At 40.8% G+C, this 19,509-nt stretch overlaps 1 protein-coding gene across 3 annotated transcripts in view; it reads left to right on the top strand.

Annotated features, from left to right (window-relative positions):
- The first annotated feature begins 1,670 nt into the window (after nucleotides 1-1,670).
- GCFC2 (GC-rich sequence DNA-binding factor 2) overlaps nucleotides 1,671-19,509 on the top strand; it is a 36,050-nt gene continuing 18,211 nt past the window's right edge. For all 3 annotated transcript variants that reach the window (XR_008792826.1, XM_056116662.1, XM_056116668.1), the window contains exons 1-7: nucleotides 1,671-1,959; nucleotides 4,693-4,821; nucleotides 9,108-9,329; nucleotides 10,859-10,956; nucleotides 12,737-12,852; nucleotides 15,505-15,691; nucleotides 19,049-19,172. Coding sequence is in view for 2 of the 3 variants with exons in the window: in XM_056116662.1 (XP_055972637.1) it covers nucleotides 1,689-1,959; nucleotides 4,693-4,821; nucleotides 9,108-9,329; nucleotides 10,859-10,956; nucleotides 12,737-12,852; nucleotides 15,505-15,691; nucleotides 19,049-19,172 (1,147 nt within the window). In the remaining variant the exon portion in view is untranslated. The remainder of the gene's footprint in view (nucleotides 1,960-4,692; nucleotides 4,822-9,107; nucleotides 9,330-10,858; nucleotides 10,957-12,736; nucleotides 12,853-15,504; nucleotides 15,692-19,048; nucleotides 19,173-19,509) is intronic.

Genomic DNA, 19,509 nt, shown 5'->3' with positions numbered 1-19,509 from the left:
TACAAACTACTTGGATTAACACTCAAAGACAAGTCTGCTAGAGCTTGGAGCCTACATCTCAAATATCAGCCTGTCTGGAGCCAGACATCTACATCCCCAAGATCAGGCCTGGCTTAGCACCTGAGATCTGCTTACCTAAGACCAGTTAGATTCCTGTGAGATAAGGGAAACTGCCTCAATATACTGAAATCATTTACTGAAGGCAGTTTGGAGGGGAGAAAGTTCAGTCTCATCCAAGCTAGTCAGGACATATAGGAAAACTGCTTCTAGGACGTGTTTGTCCTCTCCTTGTCCAACCAACATATAAGCATACATAATATTAATCATTTTGTATGGACACAGTAAGAAATACTTTGAGCTTATAGAATTGCTCTCCTAGGGCCATCTCAATCTCAGACTGCAGTGCTCAGGCCAGATATCTTTCCTTTCCTAGCAGCAGGGTCCTAGTCTCGTCGTTACTTTTGGATCATGACAGCATTTGCCTATGATCAAACTCTTAACCTATAGTTAAGAATCGTGGCACCTTGGCCTGGCCCATCTCGATGCCAGGGTAGCCCATAACTTACCAGCTTGCCCTGTTTCCATCCAGTCCCATGTCGGGACCCTGCCCTGGAGGTGCTAGGAATTGAGGGCAACTGAGGCTTAAGTTGAGAAGGCAGTTGCCCAGAAGTGAATAATATTCAAAGCCAATCAATTCCTAAGTTATAAAGCATAATATTAATTAATTGTCTTCCTGTATCTATACAAAAGGACATTGCATTAAAGCAAACTATTCAAAAGACATAAGGAGAGGAGAAAGGCAATATTAACTTACAGTCCAGCTTCAGCGTCTAAGCAGGATGAGACCTTACAAATTGGTTGGGGAAGAGAGCACAAAGAAGTAGCTACAGACAAAGTAATAGAAATGACTTGGGAGCACTGTGATGGGTGCAACCTGATAAACCTAAGCTCCGTGTACTCCAACATATCTGGATGCTGTTAATATCTTTTTCTTGCCTAGCCACTATTACAAGCACTTCTAGTATTATATTGAACAGAAGTGGTGAGAGTGGGCATCCGAACATTATTTTCCTTATGAGTCAAATCAGGTTCTGTGTTGACGTCTTGCCACCTGAGAGCAAGCATTCATTTTTTTTGCATTTGAGTATTTATTGCATCTATCATTTATGCATGTTTACTGTCAACTTTTAGGTGAACACCACCTCCATACTCACTCCAGGTTTGGGACTGAGATGGGGAGGGGCATTGAGGGCTTTTTTCCCTTCTTTTTATGGGGGGAGGACAAAGGGTGATGATTGTTTTAATTCTTTAAAAACTTTACTCTCTACATAGTAGACAATCTCCAATCTGTAACAGTGACTGATTTCTAGCACCCTCAGGAGAAGTCTATGAGTGCTTATTTCAGTGAGATTCAGCCCAGGAACTCTTTGAGTACCACTTGCCTACCGCAGCAAGAGCTGGTCTGGTAGAAAGTCACTACAAGGACCCAGACCCGATCTCTGGGAACCGGTCAGGGAAAACCAGCAAAAACGGCAAGAGCGCGCATGCGCAGTATTAAGCCCGCGACCCGGCGCGTAGCAAGCCACGCGCATGCGGACTCCGGGCGGGAGGCGGGACCCGCCCAAGTGTGGCCCCAAACAAACCGGGCCAGGGTGCTAAGAGTCTCGGGAAGCGACTGAGCCCCAGTCATGGCTCACAGGCCGAAAAGGACATTCCGGCAGCGCCGAGCCGACTCGAGTGACAGTGATGACACTCAGGAACTGAGTGCGGCAGCCGATGCGCCGGGAGAGTCGGCTCCGGGCGCTGCGGAGGAAGAGTCGCCGTCCGGACGACCCCACGCGGAGGTGACGCAGCGACCTTTCCGGGGCCGTGCCCGTCGCGGCCGCGGATACGTCTGGGCGAGCTCCCGGCGCACCGAGGGAGCCGCGCCGCACGCGGAGGTCTGCGCAGGCGCCCCAGGTGACGCGGGGCGGGGCCTGTTGAGGGGCGGGGCCCGGTCGAGGAAGCGGGCAGGCCGAGGGGCGGGGCCCGGGTGAGGGGCGGGGCCGGGTGAGAGGGCTGGGGCTTGGGCGAAGGAAAGCGGGTAGGGCGAGGGGCGGGGCCCGGAGGGGGCGGGGCCGAGCGAGGGGCGGGGTGGGGCCGGGAGGGGCTCCTGTTGAATTTTTCCTGACCCATCCCAGAATCACCAGCAAAGTTGACCCCGGGCGAGAGCACCACCAGCAGCCCAGCTACTTCTGTATGTTGAGGATTAAATGAATACCATATCCTTAGAAAAGTTTTTTTTAAAAATTCCCACTACTTTATTTTTAATCAAGTTTATTTGTGTAAATTTTGAATTGAAATTCTGTGGTTTTCTGCTATTAATAATGGTTTCTCATGCACATAATTCCAAAACCACACCCATCACTAGTGAAGAACTTTTCTGTACCTTTTAAAAACATGCCCAATTATTTTTCTAGAAAACACTAATCCAGAATAGTATACTAGAAAAATTAGGGTGACAGGCATAGTAAAGTAAGTAAAGGCCCTCCCGTTGATCATCGATTTGCTCGAGCGGGCCCAGTAACGTCTCCATTGGAGACTTTGTTGTTACTGTGTCTGGCATATCGAATACTCTCGGTAGCTTGCCGGGCTCTCTGAGAGGGGCGGAGGAATCGAACTCGGGTCGGGCATGTTGGCTGCGTGCAAGGCAGACGCCCTACCCGCTGTGCTATCGCTCCAGCCATGGTTGGGGGATTTTTATCCCTCCCCAATCGTTTCCTTTGCAGAAACAAGGACATAACACATCGCCATGTAACATAATAGATTGATCACACTGTAAACTATTCCCCAAGTAGTGTTAAATAACAATGTTATTTAACTTGTTATTTTTGTTATAAATATGTCTTATAATTTTGTTAAAAATTTCAGTATATTTATGTTATTTAGCAATGTTATTTATTTCTTATTTAATTATACTCGTCAAACAGCTTTAAAGTGTTATTTATATACAACATGCTCCAGTTTAAACTGGATGTATAGTTGACATAATCTGTGTTTTATGCTTGTATGTGGAAATGATAGAACAAATGCAGACTGACAGTACTTTTGTAGGCTCACTGATGCTGTGAATTTCTTTACATTATATGTTCATTTAGTTCTGTTTCTAGAGTGACAGACTCAATTATCCTTTAAGATCACAGTATGGAACTAGATGGTGATTTGAGACCCAGGTGCTGTTATAGTACTTCTTGCCACCAGACACTGAACTTGCCGTAATGGGAAAGAATCTAAGTGTCCTGGGCTGGGTACGTTAGGTTAAAAGTCCTGCTTTTCCACCTACTAACTTCTAACATTCGGACATGTTGTCCATTGTCATCACTGAGGATATGGCTTTAGTGTCCTCATCAGTAATACTATTTATAGAGTTGTAGTTAGTGAAATAAAACTTGTAAAAAAGACTTTATTATGACTTAATCATAGGAAGTATACATTAATTTTTAACTGATTCTCTGTTACTATTTTTCTTTTCTAGATCTTCACTTTTTATCATGCCCACCCACATACAGACATAACCCCCCTGCCCCGCCCCACACGTTACCTTCTTATTACATACAACCTTTTAGGAATATTTTACTTGAAAAGTATGATGGAGTAAGCCTGTATATATTTATTAGACCACCATCCATTGGTTTCACAAAGAATGGACATTGAAAAGCTATGTAAATTTTTTTAAACCTTTTTTTATAAAATTTATTGAAGTAGCACTGCTTCACAAATATACACATTTCTGGTGGGCCTCATCATGAATCCTTGCTTGTATGGACATTAAATTCATCACTAAATGTTCAATCATGTTCTTCCCCATACAATTGACGTCTTTTACTCAGTTTACCCTTCCCTTCTGGAAATCACTAAGTAGATCTTAGAGTCTAAAACAGCAGTTCTCAACTGGAGGCTATGTGACCCTTGTGAGACCCCAGGATATTTCAGGGGGTCCCAGGTAAAATCATACAAATAGGGGAGAGCACAGCATAAGACTAGGGTACCAATCAAGGAGGACTGGGGTGCCACAGAAAGGAAGGAAGGTCAGAAGAGGATCCTCGTTGGAAAAGTGTAGATAAACACTGGTTGAAAGCAGGGTTTCTGGACCTGGTTGATAGAGCCTCCCAGGACTGGTGAAACAATTGGGAGATAGTGGGAGAGTAGCTGGGGATGCCATCGGAGGTGATTCTGTCTGTTCACTTACAGAAGTCAGATCTCTAGAGGAATGCTAGAGAGGTTTTTTTCTTTTTTTTCTTTTTTTTTTTTGACGTCACACCTAATGATGCACAGGAATTACTCCTGGCTCTGCACCCAGGAATTACTCCTGGCAGTGCTCAGGGGACCATATGAGATGCTGGGAATTGAACTCAGGTCAGCCCGTGCAAGGCAAACGCCCTACCCTGTGCTATCACTCCAGCCCTGCTAGAGATTTTTTTTAAAGAGGGTTGTAGGCCAAGTAATTTTGAGAATTTTTGTTCTAAAAGGTTATTTTAATTCGATTCATTTGTTTCTTGTGTATGAAACTGTATATTTGTCTTTATCTTGTGTGTCAACATTAAGTAGGTTGAAAAAAATTAAGACTATTTTACATATACTATATATTTATAATTTCATGTACTGATTCTAGTATCTCAACTCTTTCTTTTTATTTCCAAAAACATCTGTTAGAATCCAGAACAGTTGATGTTTCAACTGATGATGAGGACGGAACTTCTCATTCTTCAGAAAGAAAGGATGATCAGAGTTTCCCTAACAAAACCTCTAGCTCTCAGGAGGAAGAAGAATTTTCATTAGTAGGTTGGTAAATTTTCTCCTTTTCCTTAATACCTTTATTTTAAAAGGCCCAACTGAAAATCTTATGTAATTCTTTGTAATTTGGAAAGATGAATCCAATTCAAGAGTCAGAAAATTACTATCTGTTGGTCAATACTAGTTCACCATCTGTTGAGCTTTTAATAAACTTTTTAATAAAGTTTTATTAAAATACAGTAGCTGGCACTGTGGCTCAGTGGTAAAGCGAATGCCTTGGGATCTGGATTCTATCCTGGACATCAGACACACAAAATAAACCCAATCATTCTCGTTATGTATTGTTTGTAGCCACTTTAGAGAAGCCCCCAGAAGTTGCGACAAACTTTGTAGCCCACAAAATCAAAAGTTTCTGGTTACTTTTATTTCATTGGGTTTTTCTATCAGGGGCCCACACCCAGTGGTGCTCAGAGCTTACTCCTGGCTCTACTCTCAGGGATCACTCCTCTTGGAGCTCAGGGGACCAGATGGGATTCTGAGGATCAAACCTGGCCCAACAGTTTGCAAGGCAAGCACTGTACAAGCTATGCTGTTGTTCCAGCCGCTGACTTTTTACTTTAGCATTTTAGCTCAAGGGTTCATATTTTTGTGATGCATTCCCTTTTCAGTCTTAGGACACCTAAGACCACTTCCACGAGAATTGAAATATATACAAATGTTTATTAAGGAAATAAATTATAATGAAATGTAGTCAATTGTTTTTTAAGTCTTATAGTATAGAAATAAGTACTTCTTTGGCATCTTACTAAATAACAAGAGTCAGTACCTTGTTTTTATCGTGTAATTTTTTTTCATACTCAAGTTCAAAAGGTATAGAAGGACTTAGCAATGAAATCACTAATAAGAATTGAAAAGTAATAGACAAGTAAAGATTCTTTTTGTTTGTTTTTTAAACCACATCTGATGGTGCTCAGCAAGCTTTACCAGGCTCTGAGCTCAGAGGTTGCTCCTGGCGAAATTCAGGCGACAGTACAAATGTCAAAGATCAAATGATCAAACGTGCACTCAGCCTGCTGAGCTATTTCACTGGCCCCTGACAGAGAAACTACATCTAGATTCTAGATGTAGCCTTGTCCCATAGACTTTTCCATAATGCAGGGATTTCTGTCTTTTTACCATCCAGTATGTTAGCCATTTGTCACATGTTACTCATGGATTCTTGAAATGCAGCTACTACAACAAAGGTACTGAATTTTGATCTAATTTTGAATACTGAACAGTGAATAGTGTATTGAAGAGTCAAATGTGGCTAGCGCATTGACCAGTACTAGGAAAAATTCGTGAGTAGGACAGTGTAAAGCAGTTGTTCTCAAGAGTTGGCAATAGTGCCCACTTAAGGAGAGGGGGCAGTGTCTGCAAATATGTGGCATGATGGCTTTTTTTTTGATTCACAACCCTCAACAATGCTCAGAGCTCTGTGCTTAGGACTCACTCTTGACTGTGCTCAGGAGACCACATAGGGTACTGGGCTTTGAACCCAGGTCAGCTGCATGCAAGGGAAGTTCCTTACACTCTATACTATCTCTTTGGCCCCTGTGACATGGATTTTAATTATCATGTTGTCATGGTGTCTGAGTATTGCTGGCATGTAGTTCCCTGGAGGCAGGAATGACAGGGAATAGTGTTATTCCCTGTAATTGTGTTTGAGAATGCAAGACTGTTCAGCACATTGAAAATTTATTCTTCAAATACCTTAGGACATTGGTGCTGGCGCTGGACAAGAACTGAGTGTTAAAAGTAGGTAAGGGGATATACACAATAACCTTCAGTATCTGTATTGCAAATCACAAATCACAATGCCAGAGAGAGAGAGAGAGAGAGAGAGAATAACAGTGTCTGCCATACAGGCAGGCTAGCCAGCAGGAAGTGGGGGGAAGGGGCACAGAGGGAGGTGATGGGAGGGAACCTGGGGACACTGGTGCTGGGAAATGTACACTGGTGGATGGATGTGTCTTGGAACGCTGTATCACTGAAACCTAATCATGAACAGCCTTGTAAGGGACTATCTCATGGTCATTCAACAAAAAAAATTTAAAAGAAAAAAAATTTTTTTAAGAAAACCTTAAGAAACAATTGAAAGCTGAAAACTTGTAAGAAAATAGAAGGGAGTATGCTATCTGGAGAACAGAAACTGAAAGAGGAAGTGATGTGTAAGGACAGATGTGAAAAGAATGCATTTATTTTTCATTAATTGGACAGAACTATTAGAATGATCTGGTAGAGGTATCTACCTGGAGATAATTCACTGCAGCGGAGCTATTATTACCAGTGAGGCATGACATTTGACCACACTCCACAGGTAAAGCATGTGGAAATTAAGCCATAAATCAGTAAAAACACACTTGTTCTTACTAGTGAAAAGCCAGTGCTAGCTGTATTAATTCATCATGGGTTTGGCCCATGTCGGCTGTGTGGGGTGTTGTCTATAGTCAGAACTGGATAGAGTCCTCTCCTCTTGAACCTATACTTCTTGTTTGTTTATTGATTGATTGACAGGGTTTGTAAGGAAGGTTTTTTCAAGACTTTTTCCTCACCATTTTTATTCAGACATACTATGACTTACGATATTGCTAGTGATAGTTGCACACATGCGTTCTTCCACACCACACCTACCACCTCAGTGTGCTCTTCCCTCCACCAGTGCTTATCCCCCTAACCACTTCACCACATCAGCTTTGCTTTGTTGACCAACTCGTTGCCTTTGGCCATTTATTTCTCTTTACTGCCTCTGTTACCCTCATATGAGAGATCATTGTGTATCTTTCTCCTTGTGACTGTGTTCCCAGCATGATGCCCTCTACCTCCATTCACAGAGCAGCACAGTGCATGATTCTATCCTTTTTTATACTCGAATGATATTCCTTATGTGTATATACCCAGACTTCTCTATCCATTCATCTGTTCTTGAGCACTTGGATTGTTTCCAGATCTTGGCATGTTAAGTAGCGCTGCAGTGAACACAAGAGCACAAATGTCTTTTCAAAGTAGTGTGTTTGGATCCTTGGGGCAGTCAGGAAATGTGATTCCTGAGTCAGATTCCTAGAAGTTCAGTTCTTAGTTTTTTGAGACGTATCCATATTATTTTCCAAAACAGTTGAACCAGTTCACATTTTTACCAGCAGTCGATGAGGGTCCTTCCCCCCCCCCCCCCCCCCCCACAGCAGCACCAATTGTTTCTGTTCTTTTTGGTTTGTGATACTCTCACATGGCATGACTATCTCATTGATTTTTGACTTGTATTTCCCTGGTGATGGAGAGCATTTTTTTTTAATTGAATCACCAGGAGATACACAGTTGAAAAACGGTTCATGATTACGTTTCAGTCATACAGTGTTCCAACACCTATCCCTCCACCAGTGTACATTTTCCACAACCAATATCCTCAGTTTCCCTCCCACCACCCATGAACTCCCTTCCCAGCCTGCGTCTGCCTCTATGGCTGACACTTTTCTTCTCTCTCTCTCTCTCTCTCTCTCTCTCTCTTTCTCTTTCTCTTTTTTTTTCCTCTCTCTCCCTCCCTTTCCCTCTCTCTCCCTCTCTATATCTCTCCCTCCCTTTTAGGCATTATGGTTTCCATGACAGATAGTGAGAGGTTATTGTGTTTATTCCTTTACCTACTTTCAGCATGCAGTTCTTAGCCAGAAAGATCATTCCAACTATCATTGCCATAGTGATTCCTTCTCGATACCCACTGCCTTCTCCCCCAGCAGCTGAGGCAGGTTTCGAACCATGGACCAATCCTCCTGGTCTGTGTTTCTACTGTCGTTCAGTATTAGTCTGATACTAATTGTTTTTTGTGTCCCACAAGTGAGTGCAATCATTCTATGTCTGCCCCTCTGTGGAGAGAATCTTTTATATACCTATCTGCATCTGTCTCTCTTTTCCAAGAAAGTGTCTGCTAACCTCGTTCTCCATGTTCTGATGGGATTGTTTCAGTTTTTGTTGTTGCTAAATTTTGTTTTATATATCTTGGTATTAACCCTTTCTCAGATGAGTGGTGGGCAAATATATTCTCCGCCTCTGTGGGGTATTTTTTTATTCAAGTTAAAAGATAAATTAGAGTAGTCACAGTATATTTCTAGTGACTCTAGATTTGACTTATGTAATATTTTATGTCTATTAAGTTTTCTTCTTTGATACAGATTTTGAACCACTGTTACATTCATATCAAAATAGTACAAATTATAGAAAGGCAGTGCTTTTATTAATATGAGGAATATTGATTTGGGTTGCTGTTTGGTTTTCATTGTCTTTCTCTTCATTTCTGTCAATAGATATCCCTGATGCAGCTTTTATTCAAGCAGCCCGCAGAAAGCGTGAATTGGCTAGGACCCAAGAAGACTATATTTCTTTGGAGGTAAAACATCCAGTCACCATTTCTAGCATGAAGAAAAGCAGTGATGAAGATCCTGAGAGTGAGCCCAATGACCATGAAAACAGAATCCCATTTACCCCAAAGCCGCAAACACTGAGACAAAGAATGGCTGAAGAAACAAGTACGTGTTTAATTTATTTGTCGTCTGTTCAGATTAAGGCAGGATCACAGAGGGGCAGTGGTCCAAGGCGCTTGCCTGGCATGTGGCGGACCCTGGGTTGATCCCTGGGAGCACATGTTCTCTCCTGAGCACTGACCCATCCGGATGTGACACCCATAAAGCAATTAAAAATAAAAAGAGGATTAAGGCATTTGTCATTAGATTGTAATATGATAAAGACCCCTAAAAATAATTTGGCATCTCATATTCTAAAGAATACTAAAGTCAGTTTTTAATGAATATTAATTGGGTCAGTGACATGACCCAGTTTATTAAATTAATTGAAAGAACATGTTTGTGGCAAAATATTACTATCAGAAGGTACGTCTAATATCTTAACTGTCATCTTAACTTTCATCTCTTTTTTCCCTTGATGTTTTTATTTTTATTTATTTTTTAATTGAATAACCATGAGATAGTTGCAAAGCTTTCATGTTTGAGTTTCAATCGTACAATGATCGAACACCCATCCCTCCACCAGTGTACATTTTCCACCACCAGTATCCCCAGTATACCCCCTCACCCCCTTTCCAACACTCTCACTGCCTCCATGGCAGACAATTTCCCCCATACTCTCTCCCTACTTTTGGGCATTATGGTTTACAGTACAGATACTGAGAGGCTATCATGTTTGGTCCTTTATCTACTTTTATTTTTATTAATTCAGTTTTTGGTTTGCACTCACTGGTTCTCAGGGTTTACCCCTGGCTCTGCATTTGGGGATCACTTCTGGCAGAGCTTGGAGGACCATGTCCAGGATCAAACCCAGGCCAGCTATGTGCATAGTAAGCACCCAACCCACTGTATTATATCTGTATCCCCTGTCCTTATCTTTTTCACAGGTTAAATGAGTGTAAAATGTCTCAAAATCATACAATTGAAATTCACAACTTTAACTGTCAACTTTTAAAATATTTTTTTTAATGTGAAAGCATCTACAGAAATTTTAAATGTCATAAAATCTTCTCTGCTCTAGTGAAAATTTCACCTGTAATTGTTGGGTTTCAAAGATCTGTCTTCACATTTTTCACTTATAAACAATCTATATTTCATCGGATTTCTTTCTTCTTTTTTTTTTTTTTCAGAATGAGCCCTTTGCTTCCTTAAAACCCAGAAATAGTTGAAATATTTTTGTGTGGCATTGAGTAAGGAAAAAACAGCGTTTGGATTTTTAACGCAATTCTGTTATGTGAGGTGACAGTGTTATAAGTTAAATACTTTGGTGCTCAGAGTGCAGAGTCTGGTGTCAGATTGTTAAGTTTCTCTCCACTACAGTGCTTGGATTGTTAAATTTCCTGATATTTGCATTTCCTTATTTGGAAAATGAAAATCTTAGTGTGCCCTCTTCCCAGAACTAATTGTGAAGAATAAATTTAAATGTTTAGGACTATTTAACTAGCATATTGTAAAGCTCCCCATAAGTGTAAGTATTGCAATTAGAATGGAAAAAAATGCTTAATATGTCAACATTCCCCTCTCCCCCAACCCAGCAACCAGAAATAAAGAATCAAGTGAAGAAAGTCAGGATGATGAAAATCAAGATATGTGGGAGGAGCAGCAAATGAGGAAAGCAGTTAAAATCATAGAGGTAATCTGTTTTTCAAACCACGCTCAACAGTTGCCTGTGGGTTTCTTGCTTTGTGAGTCTTCAACTCTAACTCTATCTCTATCTCCTTTCTTATTTTGATATGGCTAGCTGCTCCGTGCCTTAGTTGTACATGTACCTTACAAGGAGGACACTTACTACTGGATTTAGGACCCAGTTGGATAATCCAGCATGATTTCATTTTGAGATAGTTTTGCTAGTATAACCACAAAGATCCTTTTCCCATTCGAGTAAGATTTGATTTGTGGTTGCTGGGACATGAACTTCTCTTCCAGAGGCCGCCATTCAGTTCGGTACACGATGTGGGTTTTGTTCTTCTCCAGACTTCTCCCACAGCTTCCTCATATTATAAACCACTTGACAGAACCATGTATTTTTGTATCTTTAATTTTGTAATGCAGTTATAGCAGACAATGCAAATTGTATAGTAGTACTTAAATGTGACGTTTGAACAAATAGTTTTGGTTTTGTTTGTTTTTGTTTTTGTTTTCTTTTGCTTTTCGGGTCACACCTGCCAATGATCAGGTTACTTCTGGCTTTGCACTCAGGAATCACTCCTGAAAACCAGCATAGGTTTACTTGGACATTCACAAGTGGTGTAAGGAAAACCTGCCTGGAGTGGAGAGTCAGATGAATTCCAGATTCGCAGTGAATGAATGGAACATTCTGTAGCGGAGATTCCAATGATTTCTGAAGTCAGGACTGTGTGGACAGGAAAATGAAGAGCTGACCAGGGTTCAGTGGATAGTCAGTGAACAGCACGGCTGAGAGTGTGCCCAGGGGTGCCCAGGGGTCCATGTGGGATGCTGGGAATCGAACCCGGGGGGCAGCGTGCAAGGCAGACGCCCTACCCGCTGCCCTATCGCTCCAGCCCCAAACAAATAGTTTATTAAGAGTTCCCGAATTTTACTAGGAGTAATCCCTGAATGCAGAGCCAGGGGTAAACCCTGAGCACCAACTGGGTGTGGCCCATAAAACAAAATAAATAAGACTCAGTTTGTTTCCTATTAGCAGATTCAGCATAGCAATTGCATGTAAAAAAAATACATCAAGGAAAAACATGCTGTAGTCCTTACTCTTACTGCTTGAATTGGCATAAAGCCTTTTTATTTGATGTATGTGTTTAATTATAATTATAGTGTACGTCAGAAATTCCCATGGTATGTCACTCATGGAGCTCTTAATATTTCAGTAATTTTTATCTTAGTGCCCTCTAGACCAAAAGTGTGTCTAATTGTTCTATTTGTTTCAAAAACTTAATAAAATTTATGTCCTAATGACATTATGGCTATTTGCAAAAAATAAAAAAAATTGAAGAAAATTTCTTTTCCTGTGGCTGGGTTTGGTCCATATTCAATACTGAGTGTTGCATCTCTCCCTCTCAGTGTAAGCCTGGTGCCCTGAGGGGAGCCACATCACTTATGGACAAGGAGGCCCTGAGCACTGTTAGCCATCAAATGGCTTCATCATCAAGCACTGCCAGGTGTCATACTTATGTATTTTTGTGGCCCCATTTTAAGAAACAATAACTTGAAAGCCAGACATTTGTGAAATAGAAGGTTTTATTTAGATTTGCGTTTTGCATGTCAATTAAAAATTTCAAGCTTTAAAACAGATTTTTTTTTAAAAACACTAGAATTATGAAATTTTTCAGAGGCATGGAATTTAACTGGTAAGATCATGGTGTATCCAAAATCCTTTTATGTTACCAATATTCACAAGATAAATGAATGTTGAAAACAAAAAATTTCACACTTTTTAGGGACGAGACATGGATCTTTCCCGCAGGAGTAAACCTCAAGTGGTGAAGAAGTTTGATACTTCCATTTCATTTCCACCAGCAAATTTGGAACTTATAAAGAAGCAGATAAATACAAGGTAAGTGATGTTCATTTACTATTACATTAACCCTAGATGTTTAATACTAAAGTAAATCGACACTATGTCTATATAGTTATTGTATGCAAACGTCATTATTAAATGTTTGTAGGAAAAATAGCATCAACTGTTCTAATGTATGACACAACAGATTGCCTTTTTTCATGCATATGTTTTTAATTTGTAATAGGTATCCATGGTTAAAAAACCATCGATTATCAAATTTTGCATTTTTGTTTTATTTTGACTTAGTATGGTCATGAGAATTTTTCTGCATTGTTAAATTGCCTTTAATAAACAAAGATATTCTGCAGATATCACTCCATGTAGAGAGTGAGAGTGATTTTTTTTAAAAAAAAATGACAAAATAGGAAGCGTCAGATCCACAACCCTCTCACCCTCTGCCTGCCTAGAGCCTCTAATTTAGCAATAGATTCTCTAAAGCCTTTTGAGAACTCCAAGAATCACACCTGAGATCACAGTCATGGGGAAAACCAGGACTAGCCAGACTGGAAATAGGTAAGAAAAATAATTTTATTTCAATGGCATTAGCTCCTCCCACATACCTTTTGATTGAAAAGAGAAAAAGAAAACAACTTTTTTTTTTATTGCTTAGGCAAGAGAAGAGTGGAAAATAGATTCACACACACATTGCAAGCTTTCACAAACTGCCTGGGGCTTGACCTTATCTGAACTCAGATTAGAACCATCACACATCTAGAGATAGCTGGCTAGGCAGAGAACAAAGGAAAACTCAGTGGCTTATTGCTGAGCTGGGAGGCCTGCAGAATCTCTGACCAACATCGGAGGAAGTTAATCACTCCATCTGGAAAACTAAAGCCACAAATCTCTTTAATGTGGAAATTACAGGAACCCAAAGAAGCTGCATCTGTATAAAAGGTGAGAGCCACAATCTCATCTACCCTCCCCCCCACCCCCCCCAGAATTTCCATCAGGGAGACTGATGGAACTCTCTGTTGCATGCATTCCCGATTGCATATAACACAGCAAGTAACAAAGACACCACGAAGCATGACCCTAAATGAACAAAAGAAATCCGCAGAACCAATGTTAAAGAAGCAAAGGTTTATGAATTGGCTCAGTGAATTAATAACATCCTCTCAAACTCGATTGTAACTATACAACTGTAACTTAAACTCAGTGCTCTATATACAATAGAATATAGACCATCAAAATCAGAAAAAAAAAAAAGAGTACCTGAACAAAGCATCAACAAAAATGTGGAAATCAGAAAAAAGAACTAAACAGATTCTGGAGCTGAAGAATATAACAACTTCTCTGAAAAATTTACTTGAGGCACTTGATGTCAGACTTGGTCAAATCCAAGAAAAAATGAGCTTGAAGACTTCTTGGGCTGGAGTGATAGCACAGCAGTAGGGTGTTTACCTTGCATACAGCCAGCCCGGCCAAGCCGGGTTCGATTCCTACGCCCCTCTCGGAGAGCCCGGCAAGTCTACCGAGGGTATCTCTTGCCGTGCGGCAAAGCCTGGCAAGCTACCTGTAATGTACTCAATATGCCAAACAAAGTAACAAGTCTCAAAAAAAATGGAGACGTTACTGGGCCCACTCAAGCAAATCGATGAGGAACGGGAGGACAGTGTTTTTTGTTTTGAAGACTTCTTATTTGATATTGTAAAGCCAGGGGTGGGGGCAGGGGGGAGAAAGCCCAAGGGATGTATCACTCCCCATCAAGCAGAACAATATTTATATCCTAGGTATCCAAGTAGAAGATAGAATGGAAGCGAGCTTATAAAGGAAGCGAACTTATAAAGGAAGATAGAATGGAAGCGAGCTTATAAAGACTAATAACTTCCCAAGCAAAGAAGGAACAAGGCATCCAGATTAAAGGAATACTAAGAATACTAAAGGACTCCAATGATTATGAATTCAAAGAAACATAATCAGACGGCTGAAAGACAAATGGGAATTTTGAAAACAGACCTAACAGTACCTCATCAAATACAAGATTTATCATTAGATTTCTCACCAAAAACATTGCCAGGAAGGAATGGGATAGCATATTCAGATTGCCAAGTGATTGGAACCAGGGCCAGCTGTATGCAAGAGAGGTGCATTACTTCCTCTTGTATTATCTTTCTGGCCCTCAAATACTTTTTTTTTGCGGGGGGGGGGGGCTTTTTTGGGTCACACTTTACACTGCACAGGGGTTACTTCTGGCTCTGCACTCAGGAATCACTCCTGGCAGTGCTCGGGAGACCATATGGGATGCTGGGGATCCAGCCTGGGTCGGCCACAAGCAAGCAAACGCCCTCCCCGCTGGACTATTGTTTATTATCAAATACTTATTATCAAAAAAAATTTAACAGTCTGATCTAGCAGTGACTGCACAGGCTCCTGTTCAGATAGATAGTCACTGTTCTAGCAACTCACCTAGTTCATAAATCCTGATAAGTCTGTCCCTCTCTCTCTGAATAGAGTGCCCTCTCTTCCTTTCCCCTTGGAAACTGCTTTCGCTGCGAGACTCTGCTTTGCCCAGCAAGTCTGATAAGCCCAGGTTTATGTAATCATCAATTGCCTTAATGATCCTTATACTTACTTGAAAAATTTTGTAAGTTGGTATTCACTAGAATAAAGGTTGACAAAGCAATTTTTATTATTCTCTTTATGTAGATTAACACTAATACGGGATACTCATCGTGCACACCTGAGGGAATATGAAAAATATGTAGAAGACCTCAAGAGCTCAAAAAATGCCATCCAGAATCTAGAGACTTCATCAACTCAAGCCCTAAATTTTAAATTCTATAAAAGCATGAAAACTTATGTGGAAAATTTAATCGACTGTCTTAATGAAAAGGTACATAGTTATAAATACTCATCTTTTTCTCTTCATACAAAAATCTTAACATGCAATATTTTGGAAACCTAAATGCCACAACTCAATACTTCACTTTTCCTTCACATATTTGTTAACATATTTATGGTACTGAATATTCCCTTAATATTGGGCAATTAGGATTTTTTTATTTTGTTAGTATTATAAGTGGCATAAAGTTTCTTAACTTTTTAAAATATATATTATATGTTTATATTTTTATATATTTCTATCATATATTCTTATATATTTTATATGTATAAATATATGGGCCAGAGCGATAACATAGTGGGTAGGGTGTTTGCCTTGCACAAGGCCGAATCAGGTTCAATTCCTTTGCCCCTCTTGGAAAGCCCAGCAGGCTACTGAGAGTATTCTGCCTGCACAGCAAAGCCTGGCAAGCTCCCCGTGACGTATTCCATGTGCCAAACACAGTAACAACAAGTCTCACAATGGAGACATTACTGGTGCCCGCTCAAGCAAATCGATGAACAGTGGGAGGACAGTGCTACAGTGCTATAAATATATATCTGTGGGAGAGTGAGAAGAAAGGGTCTTATGACCTTTGGTGGGGATGGGCGGTTCTTGACATATTATTGGTGGCTGCATGTAGTATTTGAGAAACCATATGTGTTGAGAGCCATATGTTTGCCCTTTTGTGTCGTGTCAGGGATTGAACCTCAGGCATGGAAAGCATGTGCTCTCCCAGTAATTCACATCCTGACCCTTTAACAGTTATTCTTGTAAGCTGGTTTTACCTCAATAAATGTATAATTTTTTAAAAGTATGTTCAGCAAAAATCCCCTAGAAAGTGAACTGCTAAAGTGCTGTCAGTAAGCTATTTTTTTTTTTTTTTGCCTTTTTGGGTCACACCCAGCGATGATACTCAGGGGTTACTCCTGGCTCTGCACTCAGGAATTACTCCTGGTACTCCCAACAGTGCTTGGGGAACTATATGGGATGTCGGGGATTGAACCCAGGTTGGTTGCATGCAAGCCAAACACCCTACCTGCTGTAGTATGACTCCCACCTTAAGCTAATATTTTTTTTATATTTCATGGTAGTTTTAATATGCATTTCTCTAATTATAAGTAATAGACATCTTTTTTAAGTGGGGGCGGGGGGAGGCGGAAGGGAGCAACACCCTTTTCCCTCTCGGGGAGGCATGGCAACGTAGTTTAACGCATGGTCCATTCACTTTTCTGCCGCGAGCTGCCGGGCTCTGGATTAAGTCCTTTTGCCTCTGGAGCCATGGCCATACCAGAGAGCCACTCGTGGGGGGCAACTCATGACCTCGGTAGGGCATGAAGGACGAGCCAGTACCATCCCCTTTCCCATGAGACTGCGTTGCCCTGTCTCATACCTGGCTTTCCAATAAACTCTGAGGCGGCAGCCACCTTGTGTGCGATCCAGATGCATTTCTGTCAAAAGCCGCTGGGTTTCGAGATTTGTTTCTGAGTCTCTGGGATCATGGCCATTAAGCAGATTGATCAGGAGCCAGAGAGGCCGTTTTTTAGGAGGCGACTCGGGATCTTGTTGGGATGGGGAGGAAGGGGCCGGGTCCACCCCTATCTGGTGAGGCCCCACCTGTCTCGTCACTGCAGGCACAAACCTGACTGTCCAGTGGCCTCTGGAGGATGGCGGTCACCGGGCTACCAGGGGGAACAGGCCAAGGCACAAAACCTATTCTCACCTGGAGTAGCCCAGCGCCAGTAACCTACTGCAGGAACAGGACGCATTTCTGCCAAAAGCCTTTGTGTTCTGAGATTCGCTTCTGAGTCTCTGGAATCATGGCCATTAAACAGTTTGATCAGGAACCAGAGAGGCCCTGCCTCCAATTATATAGCTGAGCCGGAGGTGGTTTGTGGGTGTGTCTCCCACATACCTAACTTTTGGCCATTTACTTTTTTGGTAAACTTTGCCCCAAGTTTTTGGGGTCTGGCCAAAGGCACAGCAGCAATTTTGGGGTATCTGAAAGTCTGACGGTGCCATCAGGCTGCTGATGCACTCGCCTTACAGGTACAGATTGACCTGCTGGCGGCACCATACCCCACCTAAGCTAAATATTTTTAAGGCTTAGGAACCATTGCCAAATTATTTTCTAGAAAGAATATGCCAGTTTTACTTTTATTTATTTGCTGTATTAAAAATGATTTTTTTTATTTATTTACTTGATCTCAAAAAAAAAATTCTTTAACTACATATAAATGTTCTTTTTTTCTTCCCTTTCTTTACGGTATTACCTACCAGCTTTGGTTCACAGTGATGGTTTCTTTCCCTTTCACCTCTCCCCTCCTCATCATATGATTAACAGTTCTTTATTTAATTTTGATTAATTTGTAGGGGTGGGATGTTTGCCTTGCATGTGGCTGGTCAGGGTTCAATTCTTCCATCCCTCTTTGAGAGCCCGGCAAGTTACTGAGAGTATCCCGCCCACACGGTAGAGCCTGGCAAGCTCCCCGTGGCGTATTGGATACGCCAAACAAAGGAACAGAAAGTCTCACAATGGAGACGTTACTGGTGCCCGCTCGAGCAAATTGATGAACAACAGGAGGACAGTGCTACAGTGCTATTTTATAATGCTAAGGCTTGAACCCTGGGACTCACACATGCTAGGCAAGTACTCTGTAGCTGAGCTAAGTTCCTGACCATATTGATTCATTTAATACTATAGGCTTCCTTTCTGGTTTTTGTCTGTTTGCAGTGTTCTTTTGACACTAGTGCTTTAAAATTTTTTGTAATCAGATGTTTTTTTTCTTTTATACATACACATCCTTACATTGAAAACAGACTACCCATTCAACAGATATACTCTATTTCCTTTATAATTTTTATTTACATTTAAAATGTTACTACAAAGTTAGCTGCCTTCTTCAGAACCCTGTTGTTTTAACCGCTGTTTGGTACTTTTTGGCTTTTGGGCTGTGCTCAGGGTACTGTGCTCCGCAGTGGATCAAACACAGGGCTTCTGAATATGCTCCCGCCCTTTGGGCAATCTCCTCACCCCCAGAAAATGCCCCCTTGGCCTGTGAAAAGAGTGGCAAACCGCATTTTCTCCTCCTCTTACGTCTCAACAAAAAAATCATTTCTTTTATCCATTCTTATTCATGTTCTTCACTCCAGTCCATTTTTTTGCTTGTTAACTTATCTCTATATCTAGCACAATAAGTTTTTAATGTTGGAAGTATTAGTAGGTATGTCTATTAGATGTTTTTTCAATGAGTTGTCATAGTACTCAAAATGCTTTTATGAGAATTGAGTATATGCCTATGTTTATAAGTACTAATTTTTATCAGACATTATTGATGAACCCCAGAATTTTGCTCATTTATGTTTCAGATTGTCAGAATCCAAGAAACAGAATCATCCATGCACTCGCTCCTTCTTAAGCAAGCTATGATCTTTACAAAACGCAGACAAGATGAATTAAAACATGAATCAGCATATTTACAGCAGTTATCACGTTAGTGTTTTTCATGTTCAGTTATGATTGTTAAGCTAAAATACCAGCTAGGTGTATTTTAAAAATTCTTTTTATACATTTCTCCACTAACTTTTCATCTACTCCACCATTAAGCCTCAAGTATTTAGAACTAAGGCATCAATGTCTTAAGTATAATACAAAAAATTAAAATTAGAGTTTTAACATTTGAGATAAAAATATATGGCTGTCAAATTAAATTTTTAAATGAATTAAATTGTTAATTAGTTAAAACTGATGCAAAAGAGTGAGTGTGGAGAAAAACTTAAAGTTTTGTTACTGTTTTCAAATGCTGAATAGTAATCATCAGCCAAGGTAC

This window comes from Sorex fumeus, unplaced genomic scaffold (genome assembly GCF_029834395.1).
Source record: "Sorex fumeus unplaced genomic scaffold, SorFum_2.1 ptg000003l, whole genome shotgun sequence".
NCBI lineage: Eukaryota > Metazoa > Chordata > Mammalia > Eulipotyphla > Soricidae > Sorex > Sorex fumeus.
The sequence above is the reverse complement of the archived record's forward strand: the minus strand, read 5'-3'. Positions and strand labels throughout refer to the sequence as shown.